Source organism: Mus caroli, unplaced genomic scaffold, assembly GCF_978045245.1.
Source record: "Mus caroli unplaced genomic scaffold, Mus_caroli_1 scaffold_5, whole genome shotgun sequence".
NCBI lineage: Eukaryota > Metazoa > Chordata > Mammalia > Rodentia > Muridae > Mus > Mus caroli.
In genome coordinates this window covers 45386046-45404432 of record NW_028227260.1, presented here as the reverse complement: position 1 = coordinate 45404432, position 18387 = coordinate 45386046, and the positions used below count along the sequence as shown (strand labels likewise).

Here is an 18387-nt window from a genome sequence, read left to right as displayed (position 1 = left end):
CCGGATCCTCTGAAGGATCTGAAAGAGAACAAAAAATGGACAGTTACACTTCCTCTGAGGGTTCCTGAGGGCACGAGTCACCCACTGACCAGGGATACCAGACCATCTGTTTTACAGCCCGCCACCAGAAAAAGAGTAGCCTCCTCTTCTGTGCCCATCCCTGGGAAGGTGAAAAGAAGCCAGTCTATGTCCACTGTGTTTGGAGAACCTATAGATTTTGACCAGTTGGGTGCCAGAGTGCCTGCAACATCTTCCAAACACGGGGCTGGAGATTCCAGTCAAAAGTTCAAAGAAGATCACACAGTGCCTGGGCCATCTTCTGCTGGACAACGTGGACAGGTAATTTCCCCACAAATTCAAAGTTCCCCACACCCTTCCCGATCTAGCCAAGGAGATCTGGCATCGTCCACTTCTCCCCAAGATGCTCAGGGACTGTCCCTATCCACCCAACATGCTCAGGGACTGTCCCTATCAACCCAAGATGTTCTGGAACTAACCAGATATTTCCAAGAGTCTATGGGACATTTCACATCTGCCCAGGCATCCCAAAGACTTCCCACTTGTGCTGAAAGGAAAATCATACATGCCTCCTCTTCCAGAAGGAGTTCCAAAAGGTTATCCCCTACCCTACATAACTCTAATCTTTCCACTTCTCCTCCAAAGCATGTTGGGCAAGACTCCTCTGGTCAAGGGGACCTACAACAGGCCCCATCAGACAAGGAGGGATCCAAACCTCCTTCTCCCAAAGGTAACTTCACTGATTTCTCATTTGTCCCAAATGTATCAAGTTCCACCTCCTCTCCCCAGGAGAGTTCAACATGTTTGACAGCTGCCAAAGCAGGTCATAGAGCTAAGTCCTCTCACAAAGACAGAAAAAGATGTTCCCCTCCTCCCCCAAAGTGCCCTATGCAATCTGCTTCTAGTAAAGTGAGTTTGAGACCTGACCCTGCTGACCAAGGGGATTTTAGAACTTTCCCTTTAAACCAAGAGGGCTTTCAAAGTCCTCTACAATTAAAAAATGGGCTCAGATAATCTCTTACAGTCCAAAGGGAAATAAATGCAAACACAATTCCCCAAGTGAGCATCACACCGCTCATTCCTGCCCAAGCAGAGACAAAAATTTCAACACCTACACCAGGAGCTCAAGGACCTTTGCCATTCTTAGAAGGGTCTCTTGAGAGTTCCACACATAGGCTAGATGGTCTAGAAACTCCCGAGTCCTCCAAAGGGACTCTTGTGTCTTCTGCACACACACAAAGTGAACTAGAACCATCAGCATCTTCCCCAGGGGATTTGAGACCTTCTCCATCTGTCAGGGGACCACTAGGATTATCCCCCTCTATGGAAGAGCATCAAAGACATGTTCTTAAATCTGCTCTCCCACAGAAAGGAAGATTAAATCATTCTCCTGCTATGAAAAATGACCCTGAACATTCTCATTCTAGCAGAAGACTGAAAGATGTTCTCTCCAAACAACGGGTCTTCAGAAAGTCCCGATCTGATCAAGAATTATTCAAATATCCCCTACCAGCCAAAAGGGCCCTCCTGACTTGTCAAGAGGTCCCAAACAGCCAAGATTCTGCCAAAATACTCCCAGTGAGCCAAACAAGCTCCATATTTGTACAGTGTGCTGAGACCATACAACCCTCCATGCAGCCCTTGGGGTCTCTGGGACATTCTGTATCTGCAGGAGAGGCTGTAAAGAATTCCCCATATACATCAAAGATGCTAGGATTTCCAAAACCTGTACAGGATTCTCTGAGTACTACCCTATCACATAAAGGGATTGTAGGACAGGATACATCTACAAAAGGAGTTCTAGCCACAGTCCCATCTTTAGAAATGACTCGTGGATGTGACACATCTACAAAAGATGTTCTAGGACAGATTCCATCTGTACAGAACGTTCTGGATCCAATCCTATGTGAACAAGGTGCTATGGGACGTGATTTGCACACACAAGAGCCTGTAGCATCCTGTACAGCTAAAGAAGGGAATTCCTTGGATTCTACCTGTGCAGAAGAATCCATAGGACCTCTCCAAACTTCACAGGAGACTATGAGAACTTCCCTATCTCCTCAAGAGGATCAGCCATCTTCTCCAACTACACAAGATGCTATAGACTCATATCCACCTGGAAAAAGGGTCGTTGGTCCTTCTCCATGCCCACAAATATCTCCAGAGTATCTTCCAAATGCCCAAAAGGCTCTGGGTTCTACTTCATCTTCAAAAGGGCCCTTGGAACCTGTTTTGCCCATCAAGTTGGCTATGACACCTGATACTTCTATACAGAAGGTGCTAGCCCCTTCTCCAGATGAAGAAAGTTTTCTTGGAACTTCCACTAGTACACAAGGAGGTCTAGAAATTTCCCTACCTGCCCAAGAGGCCCTTAGACCTCTCACATATGTCCATGATGCTCTAGGAGAGGCCACATCTACACAGGTATTTCTAGGACCTTCCCCTCATTCTGCAGCCACGGTCAAGGCTTGCATAGGTATCCAAGACACATTAAGACATTCCCCATCTGTGCAGATTGGCATAGGATCTACCATATCTGAACAGGGTGCTTTACAATTATCTCGATCTACCCAAGAGTGTTTCTTTTCCATGCCTTCTCTGATGGGAAGTAGTAGACCTTCTCCCTCTACCAATGTGGTCCCCAAGCATCCAGTTTCTGGAAAAAACAGGTTAAGCGTTGATCCTTCTGACAAAGGAGACTCCAGAACTTCTGCTAAAAGGGGACTTGCATCATCTTCTGCTGACAAAGAAACATCAATCTCTACAACTACTCCTCAGGTGAATTCGAGTCCCACACCTTCTGTATCTCTCCAAAATGCCTTGAAATGTTCTACAAATGACCAAGGGACTGTGGAAAGTTGCCAGTCTGACAAAGGGCATGTTGGACATTCCATATTTCCCCAAAAGTCTCAAGGGCCTTCTCTGTCTAACCAAAAGGATTTGGTATGTTCACCATCTGGCCCAGGGCTTCAGGGAATTTCTTTATCTCTCTCAAATGATCCAGAACATTTTGCCCATGCTCAAGGTGATTTGTCCGTTGGAAAATCAGACTTCAAAACTACACAACCTCCTTTATATTACCAAGGGTCTAAGGGAAAGTCCACATCTAAAAAAAATCATCTAGAACTTGTGCCTTTAGCTCAAACACACCAGGAATCTTCCATGTCTTCTAAAGCATCTAAAAATCCTTCTGCCTCCAACATTCTCGTTGTAGGACATTTACCATCTGCCCTAGGATCTTCAAGATCATCAACATCTAAGCATGAGCATCTAGAAACTTTGCCAGCTGTGCAAAGGTCTTTAGGATGTTTAGCATTTTCCCCAGGAGCTCTGGGTGTCCAGGGGACAACAGAATATTTGCCACCTGGCCAAGGTGTTCAGCAAACTTTCCCATCTTCAACAAGGTGTTCAGGATATTCCCTCAACCTTCTGGGAGATCTGGATCTTTCCTCATCAGCAGAAGGAGTTTCAGGACATGGACCCCCAACTCAGGGACCTCTGGAATCTTCTTCATGCCTGCCTGGGTTTGCAGGACCTTTGATGTCCTTGCAAAGGCCTCTGGATCTTTCCACAACTACCCAGAGTACTGATGCTACTTCACCAAGTACTCAAGGGACTTTAGCACCTTTGTTATCTCTCCCAAGTAAAATGAGAGCCTGCCAACCTACCCAAAGTTTGGTAGGACCTTTGCCACCTAGACCAGGAGCTCTGGCAATTTCCCCTTCAGCCATTGTGGCTCCTGGACCCTTACAAGTGGCTCCAGAGCCTCTGAGCCTTTCTCTGTCATCTCAGGAGACACCACCAAATTTGCCCCACATTCATGGAGTTCTAGATTTATCTCAGTATGGCTCAGGGTCCCCCCTAAATGTAATGCCACTCACCCAATGGCAACAGGGAACTCCCTCATCCTCAGAAGGAAGTGTAGCACCTTTGTCTTCTGTTCAAGGGGCTGTGGGACAATCTCTATCTGCACAACAGACTCCAGAACTCTCCACATCCACACAGGGAACTCTCAGACATTCTTTTTCTGGTCCAGGTGATATGCCACCTTCCTCACCTTCTAAGGTGTCTAAAGGACCATTGCCATCTGTGGATGTGGATATGGGGACATATTCACATCCTCAGAGATCTCCAGGATATTTGAAAAATGTCTCAGGTTTTCCAAGACATATGCTGCCTGGCCCAGATCTTGTGGGAATTTCCTTACCTACTCTTGCTACTGAGTCTTTGGTATCTTCTTCATCTTGACAAGGGCCTCAAGGATCTTTGCTATCCACCAAGGATGGTGGAAAAGACTCACTTCCTTCACCAAATGCTCAGAAACCTTATCGATTTACTTCACAGACCTTAGAAACTTTGATAACTACCCAAGGACCACTGCCCACTTACACACCTTCTAAACAGACTCTGCATTCCTCGCCATCTACACCAGGGGATTTCCATTTGCAAAGGACTCTTGAAATGTCATCACTGGCACAAGGGAACCTAGAGCCTTTGGTATCCTCCCAAAAGGAAGGTACAAAATACAAATCAGAAAAAGACATTCTGCGACAGTCTATATCACTACAGGGGACTGTAGAACCATCACGTCATAAGACAGGGTCTTTAGGATCTACTCAACATGCTCATAGAGAGGCTCAAATATTTCCATCCAATCGAGGGGCTGAGATACATTCTCTGTCTCCTACAGGAGCTATGGGACTGACTAAATCTGAAACTAGGACTCTAGAAAATTTGCCATCTGAACCAGGACCTGTGAAAATTTTCAGTTCTTTTCAAAAGGCTTCTACAATTTCTCTATCTATACAAGATACCCTGCAACATCCACCATCTGTAACAGAGGATCTGACATCTTCTCCATCTACCCAGGGAATTAAAAAAACATTATTATCTCCCCAAGGGACTGTGGGAACTTCATCATTTGCACCACATGCTCAGAAACCTCCTCACACTACAACAGAAACTCTAACAATTGTGACATGTAAGCAAGGGCCTCTAGAAGATTCTGGACCTGTCCAGGGGACTGAGGGTTCTTCTATATTTACCTCAGGGAAACTAGAGCATTCAGCAGCTTTCCAAAAGAAACTAGAGCACTCTTCACACATGGTAGAATCTCTGGATAACTTGTCATCTGTCCAAGGGTCTACAATAGATCCTTTGCCTCCTATAGGGCCTATGGGACCTCCAAAATCTGAATCTAGGACTCCAGCAAATTTTCCATCTGAAAAAAGATCTTCTAAATCCACCAGGAAAACTAAAAAGACATTGTTATCTTCCCAAGGGACTGTGGGAACTTCATCATCTGCACCACATGTTCAGAAACCACCTCACACTACAACAGGAACTCTAACAATTGTGACATGTAATCAAGGGCCTCTAGAAGATTCTGGACCTGTCCAGGGGACTGAGGGTTCTTCTACATCTACCCCAGGGAAACTAGAGCATTCTGCATCTGTCCAAAAGAAGCTAGAACACACATCACATATGGTAGGATCTGTGGATAACTTGTCATCTGTCCAAGGGACTACAACAGATCTTTTGCCTCCTACAGGGTCTATGGGACCTCCAAAATCTGAAACTAGGACTCCAGCAAATTTTCCATCTGAAAAAAGATCTTCTAAATCCACCAGGAAAACTGAAAAAGCATTCTTATCTTCCCAAGGGGCTGTGGAAACTTCCTCATCTGCACCACATGCTCAGAAACCTCCTCACACTACAACAGGAACTCTAACAATTGTGACATGTAAGGAACAGCCTCTAGAATATGCTGGACCTGTCCAGGGGACTGAGGGTTCTTCTACATCTACCCCAGGGAAACTAGAGCATTCAGCATCTTTCCAAAAGAAGCTAGAGCACTCGTCACACATGGTAGAATCACTGCATAACTTGCGATCTGTCCAAGGGACTACAGCAGTTCCTTCATCTCCTACAGGGTCTATGGGACCTACCAAATCTGAAACTAAGACACCAAAAAAATTTCCTTCCGAACAAAGATCTTCTAAATCCACCAGGAAAACTATAAAAACATTCTTATCTTCCCAAGGGGCTGTGGAAACTTCATCATCTGTACCATGTGTTCAGAAACTTCCCCAGACTACATCAGGCACTCCAACAACTGTGAGGTGTAAGCAAGCACCTCTAGAACATTCTATACACTTCCAGGAAACTGTGGGTACTTTGCCATCTATCCCAGGGTTTCTAGAACATTCACCATCTTTTCAACAGAATCCAGGGAACTCTTCACACATAATAGAATCTCAGGATACCTCACCATCTCTCCAAGGGACTATAGGCCCTTTGCCACATCCCTCAAGTCATACAGAACATTCACAACCTGACCAACGATCTCAGGAGTCTTCTTTTGAAGTTTCAAATGATCTAGCACATATGATATCTTTCAAACTTAGCATATCTGTTGAGGTATCACTAAGCCTTTCACCATATACTCAACAGTCTATCCAGCACTCATAATCTTACCAGAAGATTCTGGGAACATCGGAGTCTGCCCAGTGTATACATCAACATTTTTCTTCAGTCTCAGGTTCTTTGGGAATGTCTTCATGTGTACTAAGAATGCCAGAAACATTGCCACATGTCCCAAAGCCTCTTGGCCTTACCACAGGAACACAAGAAAGTCAAGCTCCTCCACCATTTTTGCAAAAATCTGTGGCAAATTCCCTGTATCCACAAGGAACTCTTGAGATGAATGGATCAGCACAGATTTCTCCATTATTCTCACCATTTATTCAGGTGCCTGGACAAGCTTCCCTTAATGCAAAAGCCAGTTTGGGAGAGCCCATAGCTGCCCAGGGAGTTGAAGAAATTTTGCCGTTAATTTCTCAAGGGCACAAGAAAAACTGCACAGTGACAAAGGGAAATTTGCCTGTGCCAAGTTCTTTGTCATCCACCCAAAGGAATCTAGAACCTTTGGCAGATTCCAAAGGGATATTCGACATGGGACAATGTAAACACACAGAGACTACCTTGGGCCCTTTCCTTCGAGCTAGGGAGGATATAGAACCTTCTGCTTTGCCTACTCTAGGACCTTTGCCACCATCACCTCGAGAACCTGGTAGACATTCATCATTTAATCCAGGAGGTGCACAAACATTCTCATCTGGTCCCGGGAACCTAACACATTTGCAATCAGCCCAGGGGCCTCTGACACTTTCCATCTCAGCCCAGGCAAAGACTGATATCTCAGTATCTGTTGAAGGAGCTCTACTTCATTCAGCTCCTTCCCCATCAGTTTCAGAAACAAATGAAAATACTCCATCTATCCGAGGGACTTCAGACACTTCCAGATGTGCTGGACTGCACCTGGATCTTACTACATCACTACAGGTGACACCCTAATCTTTGAGATCTGATCAAGGTACTGTGGGACCTTGCTTATCTGAAGGGACTAAATCTAAGGAAAGAAATGTAGGGTTTTCTGCTTCTCCTCAGAGTACTAGGGGGCATTCCTTATTGGTTCAAGCTACAGAAGGAAAGCCCATGTCTGCAAAGCAGTCTATGGGAACTTTGCCTCCCACTTCAGGACCTTTGGGGTCTACCCAAATCACTCGGGTGGTCTCAGAGTCTTTGTCATCTGATCAGAAGCCTGTGACAATTTCTTTATCTTCACCAGGAACACTAGGCTCTTCATCTTCCAAAGAGGATTTTGGACATTCCCTTTCTGTCCAAGGGCCTCTAAAACTGTCCACAATTAAGCAAGGGCGTGTACAAACTGTGCCATCTCCTCCAAAGTCTGTGCAACAAACATCTTATTGCCAGAAAGCTATGAGATTTTCTCCCCTTTCTGATCATTCTGGACAAAGATCCCCAGCTTCCTCAAGGGACATTGGACCATTACTACCTAGCCAGAAATCTCAAAAATCCATTTCAAATTCAACAGCAGTTATAACACACTCACCATCTGTTCTAGGTTCTCAGGAGCATCCTCTATCTAGTAAAGACTCTCAAAGATATGCTCAAAAGTGTAAGGACCTTTCCACAGCTGCAAAGGGGACTTTGCCTGTGCAAAGTTCTTTGTCATCCCCCCAAAGGAATCTAGAACCTTTGGTAGATTCCACAGGAATATTGGATATGGGACAATGTAAACACACAGAGACTACCTTGGGTCCTTTGCCTCGAGTGAGGGAGGATACAGAATATTCTACATCTGCTTCACCTACTTTAGGACCTTTGCCACCATCACCTCGAGAACCTGGTAGACATTCATCATTTACTCAAGGAGGTGAAGAAACTTTCCCACTTTTTCCAGGGAATCTTGCACCTTTGCAATCATCCCAGGGGCCTCTGACTCTTTCCATCTCAGCCCAGGCAATGACCCATATCTCAGGATCTGCTGAAGGGGCTCTACTTCATTCAGGTCCCTCCCCATCAGTTTTAGAAACAAATGGATATTCTCCATCTATCTTAGGGACTTCAGACACTTCCAGATGTGATGGACTGCACCTGGATCTTACTACATCACTACAGGTGACACCATCATTTTTGAGATCTGATCAAGGTACTGTGGGACCTTGCTTATCTGAAGGGACTAAATCTAAGGAAACAACTGTAGGGTTTTCTGCATCTGCTGAGAATACTAGGGGGCATTCCTTATCTGCACATGCCACAGTAGGAAAGCCCATATCTGCAAAGCAGACTGAGGGAACTTTGCCTCCCACTTCAGGATATTTGGGGTCTACCCAAATCACTTGGGTGGTCTCAGAGTCTTTGTCATCTGATCAGAAGCCTGTGAGAATTTCTTTATCTTCACCAGGAACTCTAGGCTATTCATCTTCCAAAGAGGATTTTGGACATTCCCTTTCTGACCAAGGGCCTCTAAAACTGTCCACAACTAAGCAAGGGAATGTACAAACTGTGCCATCTTCTCCAAAGACTGTGCAATATATATCTTATTGCCAGAAAGCTAAGAGATTTTCTCCCCTTTCTGATCATTCTGGACAAAATTCCCCAGCTTCCTCAAGGGACATTGGGCCATTACTACCTAGCCAGAAATCTCAAAAATCCATTTCATATTCACCAGCAGATGTAACACACTCACCATCTGTTCTAGGTTCTCAGGAGCATTCTCTATCTAGTAAAGACTCTCAAGGATATGTTCTAAACTCTCAAGAGTGTAAGGACCTTTCCACAGCTGCAAAGGGGACTTTGTCTGTGCAAAGTTCTTTGTCATCCATCCAAAGGAATCTAGAACCTTCGGCAGATTCCACAGGAATATTGGACATGGGACAATGTAAACACACAGAGACTACCTTGGGCCCATTGCCTCGAGCAAGGGAGGATATAGAACCTTCTGCTTTGCCTACTCTAGGACCTTTGCCACCATCACCTCGAGAACCTGGTAGACATTCATCTTTTACTCAAGGAGGAGCAAAAAAATTCTCAACTGGTCCCGGGAACCTAACACATTTGCAAACAGACCAGGGGCCTCTGAAACTTTCCATCTCAGCCCAGGCAATGACCCATATCTCAGGATCTGTTGAAGGAGCTCTACTTCATTCAGCTCCTTCCCCAGCATTTTCAGACAGAAATGAATATTCTCCATCTATCCGAGGGACTTCTGACACTTCCAGATGTGCTGGACTGCACCTGGATCTTACTACATCACCACAGGTGACACCCTCATCTTTGAGATCTGATCAAGGTACTGTGGGACCTTGCTTATCTGAAGGGACTAAATCTAAGGAAAGAAATGTAGGGTTTTCTGCTTCTCCTCAGAGTACTAGGGGGCATTCCTTATCGGTTCAAGCTACAGAGGGAAATCCCATGTCTGCAAAGCAGTCTATGGGAACTTTGCCTCCCACTTCAGGACCTTTGGGGTCTACCCAAATCACTCGGGTGGTCTCAGAGTCTTTGTCATCTGATCAGAAGCCTGTGAGAATTTCTTTACCTTCACCAGGAACTCTAGGCTCTTCATCTTCCAAAGAGGATTTTGGACATTCCCTTTCTGACCAAGGGCCTCTAAAACTGTCCACAATTAAGCAAGGGAGTGTACAAACTGTGCCATCTCCTCCAAAGTCTGTGCAACATACATCTTATTGCCAGAAAGCTATGAGATTTTCTCCCCTTTCTGATCATTCTGGACAAAGATCCCCAGCTTCCTCAAGGGACATTGGGCCATTACTACCTAGCCAGAAATCTCAAAAATCCATTTCAAATTCATCAGCAGTTGTAACACACTCACCATCTGTTCTAGGTTCTCAGGAGCATCCTCTATCTAGTAAAGACTCTCAAAGATATGCTCAAAAGTGTAAGGACCTTTCCACAGCTGCAAAGGGGACTTTGCCTGTGCAAAGTTCTTTGTCATCCCCCCAAAGGAATCTAGAACCTTTGGTAGATTCCACAGGAATATTGGATATGGGACAATGTAAACACACAGAGACTACCTTGGGTCCTTTGCCTCGAGTGAGGGAGGATACAGAATATTCTACATCTGCTTCACCTACTTTAGGACCTTTGCCACCATCACCTCGAGAACCTGGTAGACATTCATCATTTACTCAAGGAGGTGAAGAAACTTTCCCACTTTTTCCAGGGAATCTTGCACCTTTGCAATCATCCCAGGGGCCTCTGACTCTTTCCATTTCAGCCCAGGCAATGACCCATATCTCAGGATCTGCTGAAGGGGCTCTACTTCATTCAGGTCCCTCCCCATCAGTTTTAGAAACAAATGGATATTCTCCATCTATCCTAGGGACTTCAGATACTTCCAGATGTGATGGACTGCACCTGGATCTTACTACATCACTACAGGTGACACCCTCATCTTTGAGATCTGATCAAGGTACTGTGGGACCTTGCTTATCTGAAGGGACTAAATCTAAGGAAACAACTGTAGGGTTTTCTGCATCTGCTCAGAATACTAGGGGCCACCATCATCTTTGAGATCTGATCAAGGTACTGTGGTTCTTTGTTCCTCTGAAGAAAGTGGTCTAGAAGTGACTAAATCTAAAGAAACAACTCTAAGGTCTTCCACATCTGCTCAGGGCACTGAGGGGAATTTTTTATCTGCAGAATCCACAGTAGGAAAGTCCATGTCCTCAATGGAGACTGTGGGAACTTCGCTTCCCACTCCAGGACATCTGGGGTCTACCCAAAGTACTCAGGTGCTACCAGAGTCTGTGTCATCTGATCAGATGCCTCTGGGAATTTGGTTATCTTCACAAGGAACCCTATGCTCTTCATCTTCCCAAGAGTCTTTTGGACATTTCTGTTTTTCCCAAGGTTCTCTAAAACTGCCCATATCTAAACAGGGGAATACATAAAATGTTTCATCTGCTCAAGATACTTTACATCGTCCAACTTCTTGGCAAACAGATATAGGATTTTCTCCAACTGCCCATCATTTTGCACAAAGATCCCCAGCTTTCCCAAGCGACACTGGAACTTTCCTACCTAGCCAGAAATCTCAAGAAACCTTTTGTCCTTCACCATCAGATATAGGACATTGCCCACCTGTACTGGGTGTTCAGGAGCATCTTGTACCTACTCCAGTGGTTCTAGAATCTTTGCTATCTTTTCAAAAGCCCAAGGAACTTTCCAGGGCACAAGAGGGAACATTGCCCATGCAAAGTTCTTTTTTCCGCAAACAAAGAAATCTAGAAAATTCAACAGATGCCACAGGGATATTGGCACAATATGAAGAATCAGTGAGTGCTGGTAGACATTCCTCTTCTACCCAAGGAGGTGCAGAGACTTTCCCATTTGGCCAAGGGTATCTATCACCTTTGCAATCTGCACAGGGGCCTCTGAAACTTTCTATCTCAGCACAGGCAATGATGAATACATCACAATGTTCTGAATGTTCTCATAATATTCTGGGTCTTTCCTTCTCAGAACAAGGGACCCCAGCATCTTCTGACTCTGCTCATGGAGGTGTGAGTCCCGGTCTCTCTGCACAGGGGACCGTACATCGGTCCACATGTCCACAAAGGTCTACCCAACATTCTACTTCTTCCAAAAGGTTTTCAAGTCCATCTTTACATACACAAGGTATAGGAACTCCGTCCACATCTACACACTACACAGTAGCAGACTCACCATCTTTCCCAGTGTGTCAGGGATATACCCACCCTGCTCAAAATACAGCAAGGACTTTGAGATCTGACCAGGGATCTCTGAGGATTTCAGCAACTACACAAGGCTCTGTAGAACCTTTGCTGCTGCCCCAGGGGACTCTAGGATAATCATCATTTGCATCAGGTGCACAAAAATTTTCAACAGCTACCCCAGGTCATGTGATATCCAGTGACTCACCTCTGGAACTTGCAATTTCTGACCAACTTAGTTCCTCACTTTCTTCCCTAAGCCTTTTGGATCCTTCCCTTTCCACAGAAGAGCCTTTAGATCTCTCTAAACCTACAGAGGGACCTTTAACTTCATTCCGGGGACCAAATGAGTCTTTGAATTCTCCACAAAGGGTTCAACAAACAGATCCATCTGCTTCAGATCCTTCAGGATCTATACATTCTTCCAAAGGACCCATGATAATTTCTTTATCTGGACGAGGAACACTAGGATCTGTATCATCTGTCCTAGAGCCTTTGACAATGTCCCTATCTGCTCAAGTGATTCCAGGACCTTTGTTATCTGTTCAAGAAGCTGGAGGCCCTTGCCTGTCTTTACAGGGGAATCTGGAAGGTTGTACCTGTACACATGGCAAGACAGGAATATCCAACGCTTCACGAAGCACTTTGGAAATTTCAGCATCTACCATAGTGAGTCTAGGACCTTCTCCATCTGTTCAATTGGATTTAAAAGTGTCACAATCTATCTTAATGTCTCGGAGACCTTCCCTGTCTGCCCAAGGTGTACTAGGAACATCAATATCTTCCCAAGGGTTTCCAGAAACTTCCTTGTTATCTCAAGAGCCCCCAGGACCCTGTTTGGAAAAAGAGGCTTTAGGATATTCACCATCCAATCCAGAAGATCTTGTGCTTTCTGATTCTGCCCAGGACACACTAGAAACACGGGCATGTATGCAAAATAGTGCAGAAATACCACCTGTCACCCAAGAGGTCATAGAATCTTTGTCAGCCACACAAGATTCTCCCCAATTACCAGCTCCTTCACCCCTTAATCCAGAGGCAGAAGAGCCTGTAACATGTACACAATCCATTTCTAAGAGTTCAGAATCTGTGTCAGGGACTCCAGAAGCTTTGCCATCTGTGTTAGGGTCTCTGTGTCTTTTGAATCCCAGTGAAGGTGCTCTGGGCCCTTTAGTATCTGATCAAGGGATCCTGGGAACACCAGCATTTCCCCAGGAAAGTCTAGAACTTTCTCAACCAGCCCAGGGGTCTCTAGAACCTCTGCCATCTGCCCAAGAAACCTTTGGTACTTCCTTTTCAACAGAGTTTCAGGGACTGTCCCTTTGTGCAGAAGGGGACTTTATTCCTACCCCTCCTCATGAAGGTGGCCAGAGAAATTCCTCTTATCTCAAGAAGAGCCCTAGATGTTTCAAATCTAACCAAAGGATATTGAAACATGTCCCACTTCCTGAAGGGGATATCAGATACTGCCTTTCAGAACTTGATGCCTTAACATGTATCTCTTCTGCCAAAAGTAGCCTCACATCTTCCAAATATGCAGAAAAGGAATCCAGTCCTACCTCTACTCCTCAAAGGAGCATCTCCCTCTTAAAATCATCAGAATTGAGTTTCAGATCTAGTGTCCTTTGTAAAAAACGTCTCAGTCATTCTCCTCCTCCAGGGGATTGCCCCACACCTTCTAAATTGCATAAAACAGGACCAAGCCCTTCCTCTGTAGATCAAGCAGGCCTGAAATCTGTGTGCTCAAAACATGCCATCTGGAAACACTGCCATTCTTCCAAAATGCAGGTAAGAGCTTGCAAATCTAAGAAAAGAGGTGTAAAGCTTAAAACTGTGACTAACATAAACTTCGCCACTTCTGATTCTGCTAAAGGAGCCTGCAGATGCTCACCATCTCATGAGGAGGGCCTCAGAAGTCCCCTACCAACCCAAGGCATTCACAGACCATCCAAGTCTACTGAAACCCCATCAGAAAAAGCCCCTTCTGACCAATGGGACATCCAAGCTCCCAATTCAGAGCATGAGGTTGGCAAGCCATCCTCCATCCCTACAGAAGAGTGCATGCGAACCACTCTTTCTTATGAAGAGAGCCTCAGACACCCCACCTCTCCTCATGAGATTCCCAGACACGCTCCTTCTACCAGGAGAATACAGAGGAAAGCCTCTGTTACCCAAGGAGCCCTGCAAACTTCTGCAGATCAAGAATGCATTGAGTCATCTCCAGATGGAGACAGTCCCCGTAGAGGGGTGAAACTCTCATCATCACCCCAAGACGATATCAGCCACCCTGTTTCTACTAAGGAGGGCTCAAAACATATTCCTAATGTCCAAGAGGGAGAGAAACCTTCCAGAAGTGCCAAACGGGAGCCCACAGCTTTGGTGCCTAACCTATGGGGATTCATACCTCCAAAAGGGAGTACCACATTCCCTTTTGGAACATTCCCTGTTATGCAAAGATATTACAGACGTACAATATCTCAAGCAGAGGATGTGGTACCTGCTCTCTCCTGTCCTTGGAGAGACCCATCATTAAATTATGAATTTGGGTTCCCCCTTTGTGACCATTCTGTCCTAGGAGGCCACAAATATACACGTCATATGAAAATCAATCTCAACAGGATCGCACGGCAAAAGGGGAGCTGTAGTTCTTCCCTCTCCCCTAAAGGAGGTCTTGGACCTTCTCAATCAGACCAATGTGGACTCAGACTTTCCAGTTCTCACCAAAGGGACACTGGCTTTGTGATCCCTGTTTCAGAAAGGCTCAGAATGCTTCAGGGTGAAAGAGGTGGCCCCTCAAATGCCCTATCTAAGAAACTGGGCCTCACTGATGCTTTTTATGACAAAAGAGATATCGTAAAGGCTCTAGGAGGCTTACGACTTACTCCTTGCTTCCCACTTCCTCCTTCTTTCCAGGGACGCACCAGAGCTTCCCAGCCTGCCAAATGGAACCTGTAAGGCAGTCCATCTCAAGAGGGCAGCCTGTGCCCTACTCTCTCTTACCCTGGCATTTTCAGTTCTTTTTTGATCCAGAAGCTGCCCTCATACTTTCCCTTTCTATGCCCCTTATGAACAACATGAATTTAGAACTTTTTCTTCTCATCAACTGTCTATCAAACTTACAATTTCCACTCCTAGCTGCCTCAGATGCACATTGAAGCATCATCTATGCCCCTGTGACTAAAAGCAGGACAAGAATCCCCTTTCTGATTAAGAGTAGCTCACAATTTGTAGCCATAAGAGCATGGTATATAATTTTCACCTCATGGAGAATATTATGTGATTCTTCTGATCATTGAGGACCTAGACCTACCTACTAGATCTGATCTAGTCCATGACAAATGGACTCCCTTGATCTAAGGTGCACTGAGTGCTTCTTATTCTGATCCTCTGACCTCAGTACCTCTGTCCAAGGATCAGGACCTGGGTGCCTGAGGTCGAAGAGACTAAGAGTAGCCAGCCAGTTCGTAAACCCAGGACACAGACTTTGAGTTGGCCAGCAGAAACGAGAAAGCCTTGCCATTTTCAGAAGTAGGAAGCTGATTTATCAAGAGAACTAGCTGGGAAATGCCTCCTAGCATACTGGAGATTGTTTAAGCTGTTGCATGGCCTGCATGATATGTGTGTTCTAGGTTCCCAGGAAGCCTCGATAATGATATATTCAGGCCTTCTCTCCTCTCCAAATTGACACTTGATCTCATACAGATCCAAGAGTCTTTGGCATTTCTACTTTCCCCTACATGGTGTGAACCTTTCTGCCTCTAAAGGATGGCATCCTTTATAGATTTTTTGTGGATACGCCAACATTCTCATCTGTCAATGGGTCCTCCAAGTCCTGTTTCTGACACAGAAACCTCAGAATTATTCCTTCAGCACCAAGAAGACTCACAGTTTCCCCCCATGCTTGAAGTGGGGCTTATATCACTCTCAATGGCTCAAGGAGTCATCAGGTACACTTTGTCTAAACCAGGAATTCAAATACACTCCAGGCATTCTTCTCTAGTAAGGTTCAGACCTACAGCTTAAGAACCACAGATCTTCCAAACTACTGTATGGACCAAGGGAACTTCTGATCTGCCCATTCTAAACCAGGGATCCTCAGAGCTTCTCCAATAGCCTAAGTGACCTTAATCTTACCTGTCTAGAACCAATGTTCTGGGGCTGGAGAGATGGCTCAGCAGTTAAAAGCACTGACTGCTCTTCCACAGGTCCTCAGTTCAATTCCCAGCAACCACTTGTCTCACAACCATTTTTCATGGAACCCGATGCCACCTTATGGCATGTCTGAAGACAATGACAGTATACCCACATACATGAAATAGAACCTATGTGACTCACAACTTCCACCAATAACTCAAGGGGGTTTCAGATGTACCCCCCCAAATCAAATATGTTAGAAACTCCCCAGTGTTGAAGGCAGCATTAACATATGAGAACCAGAAACCTCAGAAATTCTTTAATTCCCCTCAGAATTACCACTTCAGAACAAAGGTGTCACATAGGTCCTCAATGACTAAAGATGCCCTGATACATATGGCATGATAAGCAAAGGACTTCAGACCTCAACAACATTTTAAGAAGGCCACAAATATGGCTCTTTTACTATCAGCATGCAATAGCATTGATGAAGTCATAATGGGGACTCAGATGTACCCTTCTAGACCCAGGATAATTTATACCTTCAGGGTTAATACCAACTCCATCACATCAGGCCCCCTCAGATGTAAAGTATCCCATAACTTCAAGGGGGCTGACACCCAGTTGGTTTATCTTTTGAAGAGGGCCTAAATCTTGCTCCCTCTAACCATAGTATCTCCTGACATTATGTGTATGCCAAAGGGGTCAGCTGACCTTGAGTAAAATGCTTTCGTCTTCCTCCTTCTGCACTGGAAGGGTCTGAGGCACGCCCCTTTGATGAATCAAGGTGTAGAACTGACCTTGTGAGTGAGAAGTTTATCTCAAATATTCAGGCTCAGCTCTAGTGTGCTTAAGGCTGAATCCTTGGTACCAAGAATACACAGGAGCTTTGCTCTTTGTTCATGGCGGACTCAGGTCTACCATTCAACTAAGAGCTTCTCCCTCAGACCTTATTGGTTAGGGAATACACTATTGACCACCAAAAACAAACAAACAAACAAACAAACCCCCAAATCTCAGAGAACTCCAGAGTCAAGTCCCATGGCCAATGTATAAAAACCACAGCCTGGATCCAAGGCTCTCTTTAAGCTGGCCATCAGAAAGGTAACTGTCCTCCACACCCACACCTGTGTGCCCTGTTGTAAGTTTAATAGGGAACAAATCCATGAATTTAGAGCCGACTTGTCAGAAGAAACCTCAGATTTCTGTCAAATCTGCATGGAGTCTTCAGAGATAAGAATTTTTTAGAGTTCTCTGAAGATGTGGAGGCCTGGAGTGCCTGGACCAACCTCCTCTACAGAAGGTGAACAGGGCAACTCCCCTACTGTCCAACAGGGTTGAGGGACTTTCTCTTTTCCAAACTTATAGTATTTTCCTTCCCGTGATGTTCGAGGTCTTAAAATGTACCCCTTTGACCCAATGGGCTCTCATAAAAATCTGTTCTGTTCAGGAACCCATGGGATATTTAACCTCTGACCAAGGAGCATTGCTCCCTCTGCTCAAAGTTCACAGAAATCAAGAGGAGGAGGCCAATCCTGGAACCTTATGCCACTTCCTTGAGTACAGTCACATGACATGGTGTGAAATCATCATTCTAACTCAGTTCTGGTTGGTTGAACGTAATTCTTAGGAGGCAATCATGCTGAGGACACAATCCCAAGCTTTTCACAAATCATGGTATCTATATTTGGTGTCTTGCTAATTCAGCTAAGGATATGGATACCCCAGGCTGTGAAGAACTGTTAGAAGGTGTGGCAATGCTAGGACCTCATGAGCTAAGGTAAGCAATTTAATATTTGCTCAAAATATTATGGGGATTTTTATACTCTGATCATCTCTTCTTTTTCAAGGATATCAGCACCTCCTTTCTCCCCAGGGCTACTCACTCCTTCTACCTTTGCTTAAGGAGGTATCACATCTTCCCACTGAAGCAAAGGGAGCCTCTGATCATACCAGTTTGTCCAAAGCAAGCTTGGACATTCATTTAGGTCGAGAAATCCCATACAACTTGCTGATATTATGGACTGAACCTTAGATATTGTCCCTAATGTTTCCCAGATTTTTCCTTCAGTTCAAGGTAAACTCTAGGTTCAAAAAGGTTTCAATGAAGAATCATTGACATAGATACTCTGTCAAGGAAGAAACTTTCATTTTATCTTTGAATTAGGGAAAT

At 45.0% G+C, this 18387-nt stretch overlaps 1 protein-coding gene across 1 annotated transcript in view; it reads left to right on the top strand.

Moving 5' to 3' along the window:
* Positions 1–14613, top strand: part of LOC147004588 (uncharacterized) — a 14937-nt gene extending 324 nt beyond the window's left edge. The window contains 8 exon segments of the mRNA XM_085837813.1: positions 600–3757; positions 3968–4248; positions 4300–7324; positions 7946–8533; positions 9086–9676; positions 10229–10540; positions 11719–14186; positions 14188–14613. Coding sequence (XP_085693939.1) covers positions 600–3757; positions 3968–4248; positions 4300–7324; positions 7946–8533; positions 9086–9676; positions 10229–10540; positions 11719–14186; positions 14188–14613 — 10849 coding nt within the window.
* The last annotated feature ends 3774 nt before the right edge of the window (positions 14614–18387 follow it).